The following is a 22,011-nucleotide window of genomic DNA, read 5'->3' as shown; positions in this document are numbered from 1 at the left end:
GCAGGTGTTGACAGATGTGAAAATTAACGAACTATCAGTTTAATAAGTCACAGGTGCATAATACTAACACGAATTCTTTACAGACGAATGGAAAAACTGGTAGAAGCCGACCTCGGGGAAGATCAGTTTGGATTCCGTAGAAATATTGGAACACGTTAGGCAATACTGACCTTACGACTTATCTTAGAAGAAAGATGAAGGAAAGCCAAACCTACGTTTCTAGCATTTGTAGACTTAGAGGAAGCTTTTGACTATGTTGACTGGAATACACTCTTTCAAATTCTGAAGGTGGCAGGGGTAAAATACAGCGAGCGAAAGGCTATTTACAGTTCGTACAGAAACCAGATGGCAGTTATAAGAGTCGAGGGACATGAAAGGGAAGCAGTGGTTGGGAAAGGAGTGAGACAGGGTTGTAGCCTCTCCCCGATGTTATTCAATCTGTATATTGAGCAAGCAGTAAAGGAAACAAAAGAAAAATTCGGAGTAGGTATTAAAATTCATGGAGAAGAAGTAAAAACTTTGAGGTTCGCCGATGACATTGTAATTCTGTCAGAGACAGCAAAGGACTTGGAAGAGCAGTTGAACGGAATGGACAGTGTCTTGAAAGGAGGGTATAAGATGAACATCAACAAAAGCAAAACGAGGATAATGGAATGTAGTCGAATTAAGTCGGGCGATGCTGAGGGAATTAGATTAGGAAATGAGACACTGAAAGTAGTAAAGGAGTTTTGCTATTTGAGGAGCAAAATAACTGATGATGGTCGAAGTAGAGAAGATATAAAATGTAGACTGGCAATGGCAAGGAAAGCGTTTCTGAAGAAGAGAAATTTGTTAACATCGGGTATAGATTTAAGTGCCAGAAGTCGTTTCTGAAAGTATTTGTATGGAGTGTAGCTATGTATGGAAGTGAAACGTGGACGATAAACAGTTTGGACAAGAAGAGAATAGAAGGTTTCGAAATGTAGTGCTACAGAAGAATGCTGAAGATTAGATGGGTAGATCACATAACATAAGGTGGTATTGAATAGAATTGGGGAGAAGAGAAGTTTGTGGCACAACTTGGCTAGAAGAGGGGATCGGTTGGTAGTGCATATTCTGAGGCATCACGTTATCAGCAATTTAGTATTGGAGGTCAGCGTGGAGGGTAAAAATCGTAGAGGGAAACCAAGAGATGAATACACTAAGCAGGTTCAGAAGGATGTAGGTTGCAGTAGGTAGTGGGGGATGAAGAATCTTGCACAGGATAGAGTAGCATGGAGAGCTGCATCAAACCACAACAACAACAATTAAATATAGACATCAAGATTATATATGGTCAATACAATTAAATACAAACATCAAAATTATATATGTAGTCTTTTGCGGCGTCTGTTGGCATCAGAAAACCACTGAACGTGCCATGTATGCTCTTCTGTCGCAGTCTCAGACGATTTGGCGGATGGTCTGTGTTTTGGCTCCGCAGTCACCGTTTGGAGTTGGTGTTTTTCCCCATTTGTAAGGGGTAGCTGCACCGTGATTTGTCGTATTGTGTTAAGGGGTGACCATATTGTACGTGGTAGTTCATATCCGGGCGGTCTGTCAGTGATGCCGGGGGGGGGGGGGGGGGGTTGACAATGCTCAGGGCACACCTCTCGCCATTGTTCCCTCCAGGTCTTTATTGCATCAAAGTTTATGCTTTGCAATTTGTTGGCTGTTATCATTGTTGGATGTCTAGGCCGAAGTCTGTTTCTTTCCAGATCAGGCATGTCGCAGTTTGTAGGGAGCTGGTCGTTCTCGAGCATCTTCCTGTATTCCCGGAGAAGAGCATTCTTCCGATGTAGGGCCGCAGGTGGTATTTGGCTTAGAATTTGCAGCCAGTGTGTTGGGATTGATCTCATGGTTCTGCTGACAATTCGCATCGTGCTATTCAGCTGCACGTCGATTTTGTTGTTGTTGTTGTTGTTGTTGTGTGGACACTGTTTATCGAGACCGGAGCGCAGTACTCCGCGGCCGAGTAGACCAGTCCGAGTGCCGGCGTGTGTTGCGTGTCAGCCGGGGAGCCCCAAGTAGTGCCGCACAGCTTCTGGAGAATATTATTCCTCGTATTTAGTTTGGCTGCAGTATTTTCCAGATGTCGTTTATAAGTGAGCTCTCTGTCCAAAGCGACTCTAAGGTACTTTGGATGCTCATTAGATCGGAGCCGATTTCCATCGAGACGAACGTCAAGTTGTTTGCTTGCTAATTTATTAATGAGATGGAAACATGTAGTTTCGGTTTTTGTAGGATTTGGCAGTAATCTCCATTTACTTAATGCCTCCAAGTCAGATGTGAAGGTTGTTTCCATGACCTCAAAGTTCCTGTGTTGTGCTGCCAAGACCCAATCGCCTGCGTACCCAAACTTCCTGGAAGATGTGGATGGCATATCGGCAATATATAAGCTGAAAAGTAGTGGAGCCAACACGGAGTCCTTCGGTAGGCCGTTGTTCAGGATTCTTTGGACATTAGTTCTCCTGTTACTAGTTGGTATGTTCTGGCAGCAAGCCTCTATAAGTCTGGTAGTTCTCAGGCAAGGGATTGTTCGCATGAATTTGCACAATAGGCCATGTCTCCAGACAGTGTCGTAGGCAGCAGACAGATCTATGAAAACAGCTGATGTTTTTAATTCCTTTTGGTACCCAGCCTCGACGTATGTAGGTAGTGACATAAGGTGGTCCGTACAGCTAAGCGCAGGGCGGAACCCGGCGTGCTCCACGGGAACTGACTCCGGAATTTTGGTGGCAATGCGGTTATAGAGAAAGAAGTCTTTCAAGGAGTTTATAGACAGAGCTCAATAATGCGACTGGGCGGTAGCTCTTTGGTTCCTTACTTGGCTTCCCTGGCTGAGGGACTATGTCATATGTTATAATATCTGTAAAGAATTTTGCTAACCACCTTTTCCCATATTTTCCGCAGTTCAGAAGAAACTCCGGATGGACTCCATCAAATCCAGGTGCTTTACCCTATTTTACGTCTTCGAGGGCACTCGTTATGTCTTCTGCCGAGAATGGACGGGAAAATTCAGTTTGGTCGTCGCCGAGAGATTTTAATGTGGCGAGCTCATGCTTTATCTGAGTGGAGTGAGCTCTATCTCGCGGAGTTTTAGACGTTGACACCATATGGGATGCAGTCTTGTTTGGATGTATCGGTATTTCTTTGTGGATGCTCTTATTGCCGTCATTTAGTTTTCTTCAAAGGGACCATGATTTTCTACTAGACGTTTTGAAGTCTAGTTCTTGAACGGTTTTCATCCATCGTTCTCGTCGAGCCACATCAAGATTGTGCGGTAGCTCGTCAGCAATTTCCTGGTCGTTGCTGTTGAGGAATGCCTGGTACTGATTTTCACATTCTTTGTTCCATCCTGGGTTTACGGTACCGTGTAGGTATTGCCTTTTTTGCGGAGGTTATGACCACTCCAACAAACCTTTAGAGTAGCAGGTATCCATCCAGATTGTTAGGAAAAGGCGAGGAAAGGAACTAGGGGAATAGTTATTAAAATCTCTATTGGAACGGGTCGATGTTGGCTGTGCAGGAAATCTGGTAGAGTATTACCAGAGATTTTCCACGGTATGTTTTCCTTGTCTGTGGTCACGCTGCCGATTCGAAGGAATCTCTATCCTTTGCGTCAAATACGAGGTACATTTTGTTTCCATCCGCCCAGTTTGCAAGTGCCTCGCCATTGTAATCGTTCTCTTTGTATTTCCATTGGATGTGACGATTGTTGTAGTGACCTACATAGAGAGATGGGTGCTGCAGTAGTGGTAGAACTTGTGGTGGCCAGGAGGCTGCGGGAGGTTTGTGTGTGTTGCTTGTGGTGTTCCCTCCGATTTGAATAACCACTTCGTGTATACTGTTGTTGGTAGAAGTTGAATGCAATTGAATATTTTCGATATTTTTACAGGCAACTGTCCAATGAATATCACATGAGCAACACGTTGCGCTAGTGCTGACGTCTCGTGGTGATTCCGGTAACTTTTCAAATCACCCTCGTAAGATGAACATCAACAGAAGCAAAACGAGGATAATGGAATGTAGTCGAGTTAAATCAGGCGATGCTCAGGGAATCAGATTAGAAAATGAGACACTTAAAGTAGTAGCCGATTTTTGCTATCTGGGCAGTAAAATAACTGGCGATGGTCAAAGTAGAGAGGGTATAAAATGTAGACTGGCGATGGCAAGGAAAACGTTTCTGAAGAAGAGAAATTTCTTAATATCGAGTATAGATGTAAGCGTCAGGAAGTTCTTCCTGAAAGTATTTGTATGGAGCGTAGCCATGCATGGCTGTAAAACATGGACGACAAGCAGTTTAGACAAGAAGAGAATAGAAGCTTTTGAAATGCGGCGCTGCAGAAGAATGCTTAAGATTACATTGGTAAATCACGTAAGTAATGGGGAGGTACTAAACAGAATTGGGGAGAAGAGGAATTTGTGGCACAACTTGAGTAGAAGAAGGGATCGGTTTGGTACGACAGGTTCTGAGGCATCAGGGGATGACCAGTTTAGTACTGGAGGGTAGAGTTAGGGGTAAAAATAGTAGAGGGAAACCGAGAGACGAATACAGTAAGGAGATTCAAAAGGAAGTAGGTTGTAGTAGTTACTCGGAGATGAAGAAGATTGCACAGAATAGAGTAGCATGGAGAGCTGCATCAAACCAGTCTTTGGACTGAAGACCACAACACACAAACATGACCTCTTGACTTAGGTACGATTTTTACTTCAACGTCCACCTTGTGCAAGTGTTGCGCTTTCTCTTGCCCTCCATGCCGGGTATGGTGTGGACAAGAGGACAATAGGCGTGTCCTCAGCGCCGCACAGGCGTGTCCCTGCTTTGACGAGCACTCGGGCGCCCAGTCGTCGCTCGGCTGGGGAGTGCCTGCTAAATCGATCCGCCTCAGTGCCATAAAAGCTTTCTGAAGCCATTTGGAACAGCGTGTGAAAACTAGGAATTACGGTATTCTCTATTCAGTAGCTCTTCGGATCCAATCGTCAGTTATATGCCGTACTTCGGAATGTGGTGGACTGTATTCTTCAGGAACTTAGGCCATTGTCGAGGCTGGGACGGTGTTGACGGTGAGTGCGTGACGTCTCCTGAGGCAACTAACTTTTCGTGGGCAGCATACCTCAAGAGGAGACGGGAGGAAGGCGCCGGAGTGGACACCCCGCGGCGGGCACCGTGCAGGCGCGTCGGCAGAGGCCACGAGATGAGAAGGGGGCCAGAGCGATTGGCCCTATTATTAATGTGCCCTTGGTGTCGGGGGGAGGGAGGGAGGGAGGGAGAGGGGGGGCGGGGGCAGAGGGGAGAGGAGACTGCTGGCAGAACGGGTGGCGATCCGACTCACAGGCTGCTGCGGCGCGGGGCAGAGCAGACCGCGTTCCGTAAGTCTCTACGTATTTCTTCCATCACCGTACTCTGCGCTGTGCCTATCACTTTCCTCAACTTAACGGTCTCCTGTACTCGGTTCTACGCCGCTCTTAAAAGTGGTCAGCATCACTAAAGGAAAAAAGAACTGAGTTTCCTCTCTTTTCCACGATCTATGGCGCAACAGCTCTTCCGATGCAATCCTGTATCGACAAGCGTCAGCTAGGCACTTTAGCACACTACTGCTTCTCATAGCATAATTTAAGTATTAGCGTTACTAACAGTACTTGTATTTGTTACGTGTTATGTTTTCTTGATACAGGGGCTGCGAAGCAACTAAATCGCTTGATACGGGCGAGTCTTCAGGTCCAGATTGTATACCGATTAGGTTCCTTTCAGATTACGCTGATACAATAGCTCCCTACTTAGCAATCATATACAACCGCTCGCTCACCGATAGATCTGTATCTACAGATTGGAAAATTGCGCAGGTCGCACCAGTGTTTAAGAAGGGTAGTAGGAGTAATCCATCGAGCTACAGACCTATATCATTGACGTCGGTTTGCAGTAGCGTTTTGGAGCATATATTGTATTGAAACATTATGAATCACCTCGAAGGCAACGATCTATTGATAAGTAATCAGCATGGTTTCAGAAAACATCGTTCTTTGCAACGCAGCTAGCTCTTTATTCGCACGAAGTAATGGCCGCTATCGACAGGGGATCTCAAGTTGATTCCGTATTTTTAGATTTCCGGAAAGCTTTTGACACCGTTCCTCACAAGCGACTTCTAATCAAGCTGCGGGCCTATGGATATCGTCTCAGTTGTGTGACTGGATTCGTGATTTCCTGTCAGGAAGGTCGCAGTTCGTAGTAATAGACGGCAAATTATCGAGTAAAATTGAAGTGATATCAGGTGTTCCCCAGGGAAGCGTCCTGGGACCTCTGCTGTTCCTGATCTATATAAATGATGTGGGTGACAATCTGGGCAGTTCTCTTAGGTTGTTCGCAGATGCTGTAATTTACCGTCTAGTAAGGTCATCCGAAGACCAGTATCAGTTGCAAAGCGATTTAGAAAAGATTGCTGTATGGTGTGGTAAGTGGAAGTTGACGCTAAATAACGAAAAGTGTGAGGTGATCCACATGAGTTCCAAAAGAAATCCGTTGGAATTCGATTACTCGATAAATAGTACAATTGTCAAGCCTGTCAATTCAACTAAGTACCTGGGTGTTAAAATTACGAACAACTTCAGTTGGAAAGACCACATAGATAATATTGTGGGGAAGGCGAGCCAAAGGTTGCGTTTCATTGGCAGGACACTTAGAAGATGCAACAAGTCCACTAAAGAGACATTTTACACTCACTCGTTCGTCCTCTGTTAGAATACTGCTGCGCGGTGTGGGATCCTTACCAGGTTGGATTGACGGAGGACATCGAAAGGGTGCAAAAAAGGGCAGCTCGTTTTGTATTATCACGTAATAGGGGAGAGAGTGTGGCAGATATGATACGCGAGTTGGGATGGAAGTCATTGAGGCAAAGACGCTTTTCCTCGCGGCGAGATCTATTTACGAAATTTCAGTCACCAACTTTCTCTTCCGAATGCGAAAATATTTTGTTGAGCCCAACCTACGTAGGTAGGAATGATCATCAAAATAAAAAAAGAGAAATCAGAGCTCGAACAGAAAGGTTTAGGTGTTCGTTTTTCCCGCGCGCTGTTCGGGAGTGGAATGGTAGGGAGATAGTATGATTGTGGTTCGATGAATCCTCTGCCAAGCACTTAAATGTGAATTGCAGAGTAATCATGTAGATTTAGATGTAGATGTAGATACCAGAACGAATGTTACTTTTGCTGTAAGTTTGTCTGATCTGAACGACAACAGCAGAGATTTTTAGGGAGCCGCCTGTAAAATGGCCAGATATGTAAGTCGTGTTTGCCTGTTGGCGAAACTTCATCCAAGGTTCACCAATGCTTCTGGTAAATCGAGTAAGAATGTGGAGGAGAGATGGAAGCTGAATTCGTTACAGTATATAGGGTGATTCAAAAGGTTGGCCAGGAAGTGTAATAACTTTAGAATAGGATATTGTAGTGCCTGTGTTATTCCGATTACGATGCACTGCGGCGAATACAGCCGTAATGAAATAACGCATGGCTGGCGACATATGGAAGTTTTCGTGTGGCGTGAGCCGTGCGCGGATACGGAAATGGTAAGGCGATCGCTCGCCATAATCGGGAATTACGGGTTCGAGTCCCGGTACGCCACAAATTTTCTTTGTCCTCATTCCATTCTGCAGCTAGTGGCTGTTGCGAATTAATTTAATGCGAATCCAGTTAATGTACTTTGGAATAGGGATTTATGGTCTTGGAATTAATCCAAAACGAGCGAAAACTTTAGAAAGTCATTAACAACAAGAACAGTCAGTGTACATGTGTCTTAAATTCAGCGACGATAATTGATCGTTTACTGAGCGACATTGTAGATTACAGGACGTTTTCGATCGAAAACGGCGGTCAGGCGGAGCACAGGCGCACTCTTCTACGTGGCACGCACAGTGCTGCACATCCCGTGCGAAGATCTGGAGGGTGAGGTCGGACTGCACGGTCACCTCGCTCCCCTCACCTCACGCCTCTTCACTTTTATTCGGATGGCGGCCGTATCAGAACACTTGTGGACGTGACGCCGTTCCGGATGGGGCGACACTCAGTGCCAGGAGAGTGGCAGCCTCTAACAAAATTGGTGCCATACCTGGGGTACTTACTTAGAAATTTTTACGATGTTATTTTACCTGTATTTTTAATATCGCGCTGATTGTTTTGAACACCTACAATGTAAAAACTGCATTATCTTGGCTCATCATCGTTTGGCTGTTTGTTGTTTCTCACATTCGAAAGCTTTTACTGGCTCAGGATTACTTCCGAGGCCAAGGCTCTTTCAATTTCTCCGCATGTTCTTGAATTGCCCTGTATCATGTGTAGGTAGGTTTTTATGTTGGTAACACCACGTAGCGCTCTGTATCAAAATCACTGGCTGTGCTGTGTGCAGTCTGTGTCTGGTCGGCATTGCTGCAATATTCGCTGTTGTAGTGTTGGGCAGTTAAAAGATGTTATGTGGACATGTGTCCGGAAACGCTTAATTTCCATGTTAGAGCTCATTTTAGTTTCGTTCTTCCATCTACGCTCAATGGAGCACGTTTCCATGATTTGATACTGGGTATTCTGCCTGTGCTGCTAAAACATGTGCCTTTACAAGTACGACACAACATGTGGTTCATGCACGATGATCATGTTTCCTGACAGCAGTGGCACTTTTCAACAAGATAATTCGCCACGTCACAAAGCCAGGAGTGTGATGGAGCGGTTCGAGGAACAGAATGGCGAGTTCCCATTGATGTGCTGGCCCCTCATCTCTCCAGATCTGAACCGATCGAACACATCTGGGATGTGATTGAAGGTGGTGTCAGAACTCATCGCCCCCCTCCCCGGAACTTACGGAAATTGGGCGACCTGTGGAACCAAATCCATCCAGCGACCTACCAAGGCCTCATTGCTTCCATGCCACTGCGCATCGCCGCTATTATTTGTGCCAATACTGGCTATTAGGTAGGCGGTCGTAATTTTCTGCCCGATCAGTGTCTCTTTCAGTCAAGAAACTTCCAGGCAGCAGGTACCTACTCGTACTTGTCCACTTCCAGTACTTACAGACCTCTTGCACTCTTACAGACATGTCTAACTACTCTCAGACCATTTGTACGCATTTACTCATCCGTCGTGTTCCACAGATTCTGGTAAGACGCTTCACTGGTGTGGGACATGAAGACATACATTACCAAAACACAGGGGATTTGCAGGGACTTAGATTGTCTACCGTAATAAAAACAGGCTATCACCGCACTGCTTAACGATTTCGCCGTTGTGCCATCCAAATTTAATCGAGTCAAACAGGATAAACCGAGTCAAACAGGATAAAGGCTAACACATTGAAGAGAGTTGCAGCCTCTTCTGTTACATCGGGCACTTCTGTTCATCTGCTATTGGTGCCTTAATAATTACTTCACTTCAATTTATTTTTCAATGAAAATATGTACCGACATTTGTAAATATTTGAGTGCTATGTGCAGCAAGTTACTACCTGTTACACAGCTATGTAGCGAAAGCTATTGCTTTTAAATTCCTAAATGTATTTATTCCGGTAAGGCGTGGATAACGAAAGTTGTTTTGAATTTATGGTAGGGATTCCCAATGTTCTGACGGATGCTTGCTCAGTATCTTCTCACCAGAATACAAAACTCAGTTCTTAGCCTTGGACAAGGAAGCAAAATTCCACATGAAGTCTATTATTGCGTCTTATATTGTGACTGTCTAAATCACAGATCAACTGAAACCAGTTTGTTTCTTGTCAGCGACAAAACACCATTAAGAAGTAAATGTGTGTAACAATTGTAATATCCTTGAAAACAGTTTTGCAAGACCGTCAGTTTACAGTGGATCGCTTCTGCTGAATAAACAATTTATTTGCATTAAGTGCACTGTCGCAGGAGATAATTCCATTAGGGAGAGTTAAGTCAAGCCTGACTACCCAACTGAACTTCTTGGTTGTTTACCTATGTGCGTTGACTACGTTTTATCTTGTTATCTATTTAGCCCCTAAAATTTTTTACATATTGCGTTTCATTTAGTCTGTGACCATTAAAGCCCACTTTCGCTGAAAGCAAATCCTTATTGCTTGTCTAAAATCGTATAATATGAATCATTGTGATATTAGAATTTAAAAAGTCCTCTGTGAACCACTTGTAGCCCTGTTAAGCTACCATCTGAACTTTTCTTGCAAGGGATATTTTCGGTTCATGGTTAAAGCACTTGTGCCGTGAATAAACTTTATAGTTTTAGAAGCGCACTTTAAAGTCATTGGAAGGTCGTTTATATAGGTTGAAACAGGGGACTGTCTAGTACCATTGTTTGAGGGATTTCCCCCCCCCCCCCCCCTAGCGAGACTGTTTTGGAAAGAAACGTTTAGTGTTTCGGCCTTCTCTCCGTTATCCTCCATCTGGATGCCATTATGAACTGAGTGTCTACACAGAAATGTTCGATTAGTTTACTGATTTAACGAAAGACCAAATCTTGTCAGGAGTTTCTGTCAAGTTAGCAGATATGACTTTCGAATTCGTTGAGTCGTACACCTTTTTCTATTTTGTTCGTAGGTCTGTTAAGGAAGTAGAATATTTAATGTCTGCTGCTTTGTGAATAATTTTTTTCGGTTTATTCAACACTATATGGACAAAGTACAAAACTTCGTATTTTCTTGCTTTCGAATGAAATCACGAATTGACGAATAAGTAAGCAATCGTTTTGGTGCTTAAAACATATGAATCCTGAGCTGCAAACGAATCGCCGCCCTTTCCGGTGGAAGCAGGGTCTGGGCGTAGCATGACCATGACCTGTGTATCAGAGATGGGGTGGGCAAACGCACGACCCTCACTACTTACTGTTCCACTTTGTGTACCATACAGGTTGGTCGAACACCTGTGCTTTAACGCCCTGGTCTACAAATACCAAATGATGCATCAGTCTAACAGTTTATAGGCAGGTTTGCGAAGCATAAAAAATAGATCGAAAAAATACGAGGGTTAACTGAAAAATAATGCCTCTACCTTTGTAACTCTTCAACAGTTGGCAACATTGGTATGCGTCAGGTAGACTTGTTCCGTAGCCTCTTCTCTACAGCTCCAGGTGGCGGGAAGCCTTAGCATTGAACGGTTGTGTTGTTACAGTGTAAAGTATGGAACCCTGCGCAGACGGTCGATCAATGCGATTTAAGCAACGTGCAGTCATTGAATTCCTGACAGCAGGAGGTGTCAACCCATAGGAGATTCATCAGAGAATGAAAGCAGTTTATGGTGATTGTGTTGATGTGAGTACTGTGTGTCATTGGGCGAGTATGTTTAAAGATGTTGAGGTGGGAACATCTGACCTGCGTGACAAACAAAGAGTTGGACGTTCTCTGACAGCAACCACCGAGTTTCACAAGCAAAACGTTGACAGATTGATTCAGAACGATATTGTATCACTCAGAGGGAAATTGCAAGCACAACCGGCATTTCACAAGATCGTGTGGGTCACATTATTACTTTGCTTGGCTATCGACAGATCCGTGCACGACGAGAACCCCGGATGCTGACTCCTGGAATGTAAGCGCACAGACGCGAAGTTTGCCAGGAACTCCTCTCGCGTTACGAGACTGAAGGTGACGCCTTTATCTATTCAGTTGGGTACACCATTACGACCCGGAAACGAAACGTCAGTCTATGGAATATCGACACAAAGACTCGCCCCTGAAAAAGAAATACGAAGCCCTCAGCTGGAAAAATCATGGCCACAGTGTTCAGGGACGCAGATGGTGTTATCCATGTTGATTTCGTTGATCGTGCAACAACAATAAATTCAGAGCATTAGATCACAACGCTGCGAACTCTAAAACGACGGCAAAAAAGGGTCCGAAAGGAAAAGGGAAATGTTTTCCTGCAGCATGACAATGCCAAAGCCCAGACTTCACTTACCACCACAGCAGAACTGGCTCTCACCATCGTATGGCATCCTCCATACGGTCCAAATTTAGCACCGTCTTACTTCCATCTCCTCTCGATAACGAGGGGACATCATTATGCTTCTGATGAAGACGTTGAGAGAACTGCGAGACTGGTGTTGCGGAAACACAGTGTCGACCTCTTCCATGACGGCTTCAGAAAACTTGTTCATCGTTGGCAGGAATGTATCCAACTGCCTGGCGATTATGTGGAAAAGTGAATATTGATAATTAAATATCACACTCTAAGGATTATTTGTGCGTTTGGTTTATTAAAATGTTCCCATCCAAACCCAAGTAACGAAGGTGGAGGCATTACTTTTCTCTCAACCGTCGAAAACCCTGTCGGCCTAATGATGTTAACACAATAGAATTATAATTCAAGTCTCATAAGAGTTTATTGATATTTCTTACACATCACTCAATTGTGGCGTCACATCAGAGCGGATTCAAATGGAAGTTGTCAACAAATGTTCGTAAAACTATGTAAGTTAAATGATAACAGGATTTTCACAGGCTCTGTTTGAAAGTTCGAACATGTGTTCCAGAATCAATGAGTATTCCAGGTCCTCAGGCAGTTACAGCGTGACGTGCAGGTCAGTTAAGTTACGCCATGTCCGACGTTCTGCACCCAGAAAAAGTTAGCGCCAACCCGCGCGTCTGCCTCACACCTCAGATACTGCCTTCAGAACTACCTCTCCATGTCTCCGGAAAGAATTACCAAAAATGGCTCCGGCAGGAGCCTGAACGACAAAACTCCTAAAGCCGAAAGAGACCCAAAAGCATAAAGACAACGCGTGCCGGTTTGTGCCCGGAAATTTCTCTGTGACGCTCTATACTACTGAATTACACATTAATTCTGACCAACATTCAAAATTAAGGCTATTCTCACACAAATATTAAAATAATCTTACATTTATCACGTTCATTATGTCACCTCTCAAGGCATATGCTATACAGTTTTACGTAAGATATTAATAAAAACGTGAATCCCGTTTTTTTTCCGTTTGTGCTTTCAGATGTTCCGTAGCATGCAACATTTATTTTTTATTTCCGCAAGCACTATAATAAGGCAGCTGAAGGTATGCGTTCCTGAAAAATAAACCGCAAACACCTGTTGTACGATCCTAGAAGAAGAAGATGCTGCTCTAACATCGTGAAACCGGCAGTACTACGAGTAATAAAGGATCATACAATAGCTGTTTGCGGTTTACTTTCCAAGAACATTTTTTATTTAACATTGTTTTGGAATTTCCATATCAATAATCAACAAAATAATTACTGAGCAATGTGAAACTCATCATCTGGGGTGATCAGGAAAGGAACTAATTCATGCAGTCTTTCTGTTATTTGTAGCTGTGGAAAAATCAAACGTAGTGGCATAATTACGTAATCATACTGCTGTAAAATCGGCTGTAACTTTTCGAACAAGTAAAATAAATGAAATGTATCTTCTTTAGAGTTTACTATCATGTTTAGCTGTCTGTTATCTCACATTCTACGGTAACTGAAAATGTTAGTTAGTTACTAATTTTCTATTGCCTATTATAATATCCGCGATTTAAAAAATGTGATGATTATCGTAAAATTATGTTATAACGAGCTCTTTTCATTCCCGCCGTCTCAGTAATATCTTTGGTTTCATTACAGCGTGTTTAGGGGATTGTCCTGTCATATTGGAGTCAGCGCGCAGCAGCCGCTATTTGTGGTTGATACATTGTATATCTGTGCACAGTGTCTGCATCCTCATGCTACAGTATCCTTCAGACAGACACTGTACCATTCACTGATGTATCCGTGCTACGGCCCACGGATAGCTGAAGTGGTGAAGGCGACCGCTTGCGATTAGCTGGAAATCCGAGTTCAGGTCCCGTCCAGCACAAACTTCCAAATGACGCAAACAGATGACGTCTATCTAGTGTCTCAAAATGAGAACCTATCCCTAAGACCGAGGTTTCGGCCACCTCCACGCTGGGAAGTACCAACGCCTGCTTGTAATAAGGCTCGTTTAGGCGGCTAATGCCGCTGACGTAGGCGAGACGCAGCCCCTTCCCACGTCACCCTCTGCGCGAAACGTCACCCCGTAATGTGTCTCACTAAAGTCTCACTGGAGGAAGCGAAGTTGATAGCGACACCCTTGCAGTTAATAACGGAGTGACAGAGGGTAGTGTGTTCTTTAGAGAGCGCTTTATCACACATGATGAGAAGTAAACAGAACTGCGATATCTAAATTGTTTTCGGAAATGTTTGAGATAAATAAGTTAGCTGAATGAGCCCTTGTACGAGGCGTGTTCTTTTTTTTAAAGTAAGTACCCTTTTGAACTTAAAAAAAGACTTGCTAAGATATCCCAATAATTTTATTTTACATGAAAGCCTATACCTTAATGTACGCAATGACGCCGTTACAGTCTGATTCTTCCTTAATGAGATTTTCACGCTGCAGCGGAGTGTGCGCTGATATGAAACTTCCTGGCACATTAAAACTGTGTGCCGGACCGAGACTCTAACTCAGGACCTTTGCCTTTCGCGGCAAGTGCTCTACCAACTGAGCTACCCAAGCAGGACTCACGCCCAGTCCTCACAGCTTTACTTCTGCCAGTACCTCGTCTCCTACCTTCCAAACTTTACGAGGTACTGGCAGAAGTAAAGCTGTGAAGACGGGGCGTGAGTCGTGCTTGGGTGGCTCAGTTGGAAGAGCAATTGCCCGCGAAAGGCAAAGGTCCCGAGTTCGAGTCTCGGTCAGGCACACAGTTTTAATCTGCCAGGAAGTTTTATTCTTCCTTGTTTACGTTGTGTACTGAGTGTTTAAGATGCCTTCCATAATCGTGAGTCCCGCCGACTGTGAAGTACGGGCTGTTATAAGATTTCTTAGTGCTAAAGGCCTAAAAGCGATCGATATTCATCGTGAGATCTGTGCAGTTTACGGAGAAAACATTATGAGTGATGGAATGGTAAGGAAGTGGGTGAGAGCACAAATGTGCATGATGAACAACGGAGTGGGCGTCCTTCAGTCGTGAATGAAACTTGGTGCAGGAAGTGGACAATAAGGTGAGAGAAAACAGACGCTTTACGATTTCCTCCTTGCGGGATGACTTTCCTAATGTTTCTCGTAGTGTTTTGTACGACATTGTGACCGAGCACTTGAATTACCGAAAATTGTGCGCACGTTGGGTACCGAAAATGTTGACGGATGTGCACAAAACCAAAAGTGATTTCTTAAGCCAAAGTGTTACTGGCGATGAAACCTGGGTGGCCTACGTCACACCAGAATCAAAGCAACAGTCCATGGAAGTTGAGCAAGGGCATCGTTTTGCTGCAAGACAATGCCCGTCCGCATGTGGTGAATCAGACCGAAGATCTCATCACATCTTTTCGATGGGAAACTCTACATCATCCTCCGTACAGCCCCGATCTTGCGTCCAATGACTACCATCTGTTCCTGCACTTGAAGAAACACCTGGGCGATCAGCGTCTTCAAGACGATGACAAAGTCAAAACAGTGGTGATGCAATGGTTAACAAGTCAGGCGGCAGACTTCTATGAGGAGGGTATTCAAAAACTGGTACAACGTTATGACAAGTGCTTCAATATTGATGGAAATTATGTAGAAAAGTAGATTAAGGTACAGGCTTTCATGTAAAAATAAAATTATTGAGATATCTTTGCACGTCTTTTTTTTTAACATTTCAAGACGGTACTTCCATAAAAAACACGCCTCGTATATTGCGCAGAACGAAGCCTTGTGAAATGAAGTAACGCCAAAGACTGAAACATTAATTTACTCCAGTTACTTTCCTTTATAGTTTGTAGAAAGAACGTTAGATTTGTAACTACATTTATTCATAAAATTACAGGTGTTCAACTGTCTGCAAATTTCAAGAAGATATCTTTAAGGAAGAAGTTCTTTATCTGGCTCGGCATCTCTCGCCTCTCATTATGTTCGACAGAAGCATTTTTTGGTTCCTCTGCATTTATACGGCAGTTGTCGTAGCTACTGAATACAACGACCAAGACCCCATTACAGGTAAAAATTTCATTTTTTCAAATGACAGATACCTCAGTATGATAACGAATAAATTGTCTTTGTACGTAGTGAAGTACGTGTTAAATTTTCCCACTGATATGTGTATCAATTACATTTTCAGAAGCAGATCTTGACATCACAGTCTACGGTTTAAAAAATGACACTACAGGTAAGTATTAATTTTCCCGTTATTCCTTATAGAGATTGAAAGACGGGTATATTAATTTGATATCGAAGTCTGCACGGGCAATGAGCACCGTTAGCCTCTTCGTAACTTTGGAAGAAAGATTTACTTTAGAATGAACCTGCCATCATGCACGCACATGGGGATCACAGAGAGACAACAACTAACAACGCCCATTACAGGAAATTCCCAGGAGCTACGAATTATTAATTTGGCACCATTTCGATACCATTGGGGTTCAATAGACTCATGGGCTTGAACTGCTTCTGAAGAGGGAGATCAGAGTAAAAAGTTGGAATGAGCGGTGACACCGTGGCGTTTGATACCATTGCTAGGAAAAAAAATCATAAAATTCACTCAGGACTGAATTTAGAGCTATCAGAATTGATACTATATTCTATTTGCATTATAATGGCAAAAGGGAACTGGCTCGAAGTTTCATAGTGATCACGTGTCCTATTACAAGACTACACAAGGAATCGAATTCCTCATTGTAAGCTCCACACTAAAGATTTAAACTTGAGACGGGAAAGTGAAATAATTAAAATAAATCTCTCACTAGCGCCTGAGAGTGCTGGTACCATCAGGTATGAACGTGACCTAACATGTAAAATCTCAAACCAATTTAACATCGAACACCGCGTTCAATGAGCAATGTGTCTGCTCACCGGCTGCCAGTGTCCGTCTGTCTCTGGAAAAAAATTCACAGGCTTCCCCCAGGTTACGTGTCCAGGGTCAGTTCTTTATGGTGGGGCGGGAACCGATCTACCCCAGCTCATGCCAAAAAGCGTGGGCCGCTGAGCCCAACCAAGGCGGGTGCGACAGCATAAGCAACCACTGCTCCTAGGCTCTCCCTGAACAACGACAAGTTGCAGAAAGCTCTAGGAACATCGGCATGGTATTCGACGGGGCCAATCAAAGTACTCGGTTTCAAAAGAGGCGGGAAACCCGGCTTGTGCCGCTGAGGCGTGTGCCCGCCAGCTGGGAACACGGAAGACTTGCGAACTTTCCCCAGTTCCGAGCGAAAGCAAGGAACACCCTCTCACTTGATACTAACGCCGCCATGCTCTCGTCTATAGCAGGGGCTTAGTAAAAGAAAAGGACTGACGCTGCTGATACCCATAGCAAAATAGGAAAAATAGAATTAAATGTCCAGTAGAAAATCTTCTGTAGACATCGGCATGTGGGAGAGACAAAACTGCATTTAAAAGAAAATTTTAAAAATCAGTAACAGGATCGGGAAAGACAAAAATTATCAAAAGATGTGTGACACTATCGGGTTCCGTTCAGCACATCATGGTCCAAGAAATTAATTTGATACTAACTTACCTCACCTTGGTAGGGTTACTGCGTGATATAGTAACAGCCCTCCGTCGCCTTGTAATAATGTGACTCATGAAGTTTGCCACATAATTGAGTTCCAGTATATCAATGCAGCTAGTATTATAGTCTAATCTAGTTCGAATTTTGTTTATTTATGTGTTGATGTTCCATGTATCATTACGGCAACAATTGTAGCAAAGCTGTGGAATGTTTCAATGTCATTTTTACAAAGATTTACTTGTACAAAGTAGAGCAATATACAGCGCCAAAGAAACTGGTATAACCACGTATGTTCAAACACAGAGATATGTGCCTCGGGCATGGATATGTGTCATGTCCTTAGGTTAATTAGGTTTAAGAAGTTCTAAGTTCTATAGGACTGATGATCTCAAATGTTAAGTCCCATAGTGCTCAGAGCCATTTGAACCATTTGAACAGAGATATGAAAACAGGCAGAATACGGCGCAGCGGTCGACAACGCCTATAGAAGACAACAAGATCGCGCAGTTGTCAGATCGGTTACTGCCGCTACAGTGGCAGGTTATCAAGATTTAATTGAGTGTGAACATGGTTTTACAGACGGTGCGCGAGCGAGGGGACACGGCATCTCCGAGGCAGCGATGAAGTGGGGATTTTCCCGTACGGTCATTTCCCTAGTCTACCGTGAATATCAGGAATCCGGTAAAACATCAAATCTTCGACATTGCTGCTGCAGGAGAAACATCCTGCAAGAACGGAACCACCGACGACGGAAGAGAATCGTTCAACATGACAGAAGTGCAGCCCTCCGTAAATTAATCCACATTTCAATGCTGGGCCATCAGCAAGTGTCACCGTGCGAGCCATTCAACGAAACATCATCGATATGGGCTTTCGGAGCCGAAAGCTCACTCGCGTACCCTTGATGACTGCACCACGACACAAGGCTTTACTCTTCGCCTGGTCCCGACAGCACCGACATTGGACTGTTGATGACAGGAGACATGTTGCTTAGTCGGATGAGACTCGTATCAGATTGTGTCAAGCGGATAGACGTGTACCGACATGGAGACAACCTCATGAACCTTGCATGTCAGCAGGGGACTGTTCAAGCCGGTGGAGCCTAGGTAATAGTGTGGGGCGTGTGCAGTTGGAGTGATGTGGGACCCCTGACACGTCTAGATACTACTCTGATAGGTGACACGTACATAAGCATCATGTTTGATCATCTGCATCCATTCACGTCCATTACGCATTCCAACGAACTTCTGCAATTCCAGCAGGACAGTGGGACGCGTGGGGACACGTCCGGGATTGCTTCACAGTGCCTCCAGGAACAGTCTTTTGAGTTTAAACACTTCTGCTGGCCACAAAATTCACCATACACGAACATTATTGAGCAAATGTGGGATGCCTTGCAACGCGTTGTTCACAGGAGATGTCTACCCTTCGTACTCTTACGGATTTGTTGACAGCCCTGCAGGATTCATGGTGTCTATTCCTTCCAGCACTACTTCAGACACTAGCCGAGTCCATGTCACGTTGTGTTGTGACACGTCTGTGTACTCGTGGGGCCTCTACACGATATTAGGCAGGTGTACCAGTTTCTTTGGCTCTGCAGTGTAATAAGCGAAACACGACAACTCGAGAAGCTACTGTTTTACGAATACATTGTTGGTATACACGACCCTGGAAACCCTTCCAGCATTACGGCAGTATGTTACAGTTGTATGTATAACTCCTTTTGATGTACAAGAGATATATAAACAATTAAAATTATGAAGTTGATAATTGCAGTCAACACGTTTGTGCTTGTGTCTACATACTGATGAACACAAACTCCAAAACTTGAAATTACTAAATGGCATCACTGTCTTTTTCGCATTTATGGGGCCATTGTTCATAAGATCTCCTAGCATCAATGGCAGATTTTGTAATGCGTGATAGCCGGCCAGCGTGGCCGAGCGGTCCTAGGCGCTACAGTCTGGAACCGCGCGACCACTACGGTCGCAGGTTTGAATCCTGCCTCGGACATGGATGTGTGTGATGTCCTTAGGTTGGTTAGGTTTAAGTAGTTCTAAGTTCTAGGGGACTGATGACCGCAGATGTTAAGTCCCATAGTGCTCAGAGCGATTTGCTGCAGAGTAGTACTACATGCCTAGAACTCATCCACGAAAGAAGTGGCTTAAAAGGCGCTTGTTCGCCCGATTCTTGAGCACACCTATCTGGGATCCCTATCAGGTAGGCTTTATAGAGGAGGCAGAGAAGATACAACGAAGGGCGGTGCGTTTCGTCAGGGAATCGTTTAGCCGGAGAGAGAGAGAGAGTTACAGAGATGCTAAACAAACTCCACTGGCAGGTGTTACAAGAGAGACGTTGTGCACCACGGGGAGATTTACTATTGAAATTTCGGGACAGCACATTTTCCGAAGGAGTCGGACAACATATTACTTCCCCGCCACATACATCTCGCGTATTGATCACGAGGAGAAAATTCGAGAAATTAGAGGCAATACAGAGGCTTACCGTCAATCATTCCTCCCACGCACTATTCGCGAGTGGAACAGGGTTGGAGGGGTCAGATAGTGGCACCGAAAGTACCCACCGCCACACACCATTAGGTGGCTTTCCGAGTATGATGTAGGTGTAGATGAAGACTATAGAAACACAAACCTGCCAGATACTCTTAGAATGAAATATAAAACAGCTTTCTTTCAATGTGGGACTAATACTCATCAGTACCGTTAAATTATATCAGAATGACTTTTAAATGAATTATTGGATTGAGTGATTTTTTACCCTAAAGTACACGACATTCCCATATTAAACAAAATTGTCAATACTTAATTTATTACCGCTTGAACTTGATGGCTGTAAAGAGAGACTGAAGATAACAGGCAATGTTTTAACACCAATTACAGTTAATTGTTTACATGAACCTCAGGTCCTTGTTGACATGGTGAACGTGAGAAGTGACTAGTAGCACCTGAAGTGAAGGAGAAATAAAAGTAAATTTAGCACAACAGTCAAAAGAAAAACAACAATACATCCTGTCGTTCCCTTTTATACAGTATGCGATCAAAAGTATCCAGACACCTGGCTGAAAATGACTTACAAGTTCGTCGCGCCCTCCATCGGTAATGCTGGAATTAAATATGGTGTTGGCCCAGCCTTAGACTTAATGACAGCTTCCACTCTCGCAGGCATATGTTCAGTCAGGCGCTGGAAGGTTTGTTGGGGAATGGCAGTCTATTCTTCACGGAGTGCTACACTGAGGAGAGGTATCGATGTCGGTCGGTGAGGCTTGGCACAAAGATGGCGTTCCAAAACATCCCAAAGGCGTTCTACAGGATTCAGATCACGACTCTGTGCAGCCCAGTCCATTACAGAGATGTTAAATTCACGTAACCACTCCGCCACAGGCCGCGCATTATAAACAGGTGCTCGATCGTGTTGAAAGATGCAATCGCCATCCCCTAATTGATCTTCAACTTTGGGAGCAAGAAGGTGCTTAAAACATCAATGTAGGCCTGTGCTGTGATAGTGCCACGCAAAACAACAAGGGGTGCAAGCCCCCTCCATGAAAAACACGACCACACCATAACATCACCGCCTCGGAATTTTGCTGTTGGCACTACACAAGCTGGCAGATGACATTCATCGGCCATTCGCCATACCCACACTCTCCCATCGGATTGCCACATTGTGTACCGTGATTCACGCTGAAACAACTTCGGAAAACCGAAGTCAGTATTTCGGCTTTCTCTCTGTTAGCTTCCGTTTCGGTGCCGGTGTGGTCACTGAGAGAATGAATAGACGATTTTGACCCACTTACTGATTTTACATACGACCAAAATCTCTTAGTGTTTTTACTCAGGTCGGTTGACAGCGTCTTACTTTCAAAATCATTGAACGCTTCTATCATTGCTCTCCTTACGCTCATTTTCGCCTCGTTCAGCTTTTGTTTGTCATCTAGGTTTTATACTTTTCTGTCTGAGCTTCACTAATTATGTTATTAACTCCTGGCTGTTTTGTTCAGTGCTGCCTATACTCGCCTAATGTGGAAACTTCAAGCAATATTCCATTAGTCACACAGAATTCCACTAAGGTGGCACACAGAAGAATGAAGCAAAATACCGATATATGAGATAAATTTGTACATAAAGTCATTTCAAGTCTCATTCAGTCGCTAAACGAAAAGTAAATTGAGAACAGCATCAGTAAATGACAATGTAATTCCGCGTGCGACACGACACTTCACTAGCACGCCGGCCGTGCTGTGCTGTGGCCTTCCCTCTGTACTACCGCTGCGCTGCCCGGCAACCGCCGCTGGCGCCGACGGCAGAGGGAGCAGTCGTCGTCCCTAACACAGAGCTCACTCGCCTACATAATAAGAACAGTTTCTACTATAACCTAGAATATCTCACAACTTTCCTAATTATGATTGTAAACGGTGGTGAAATGTCCTACTAGGCGGTGGTTATCAAGTGTACCTGGTATAAGCTTAAACCACTACTTTAGTCTCAGAAAGTCTTAATAGACCTGGTA

At 44.1% G+C, this 22,011-nt stretch overlaps 1 protein-coding gene across 1 annotated transcript in view; it reads left to right on the top strand.

Annotated features, from left to right (window-relative positions):
* The first annotated feature begins 5,318 nt into the window (after positions 1-5,318).
* LOC126203191 (putative ankyrin-containing lipoprotein Lxx09580) overlaps positions 5,319-22,011 on the top strand; it is a 65,531-nt gene continuing 48,838 nt past the window's right edge. Inside the window, exons 1-3 of the mRNA XM_049937434.1 lie at positions 5,319-5,391; positions 15,808-15,977; positions 16,099-16,146. Of these exons, the coding sequence (XP_049793391.1) occupies positions 15,890-15,977; positions 16,099-16,146 (136 nt within the window). The 5' untranslated portion in view covers positions 5,319-5,391; positions 15,808-15,889. The remainder of the gene's footprint in view (positions 5,392-15,807; positions 15,978-16,098; positions 16,147-22,011) is intronic.

This window comes from Schistocerca nitens, chromosome 9 (genome assembly GCF_023898315.1).
Source record: "Schistocerca nitens isolate TAMUIC-IGC-003100 chromosome 9, iqSchNite1.1, whole genome shotgun sequence".
NCBI classification, from domain to species: domain Eukaryota; kingdom Metazoa; phylum Arthropoda; class Insecta; order Orthoptera; family Acrididae; genus Schistocerca; species Schistocerca nitens.
This window is presented reverse-complemented; position numbering and strand designations above follow the sequence as displayed.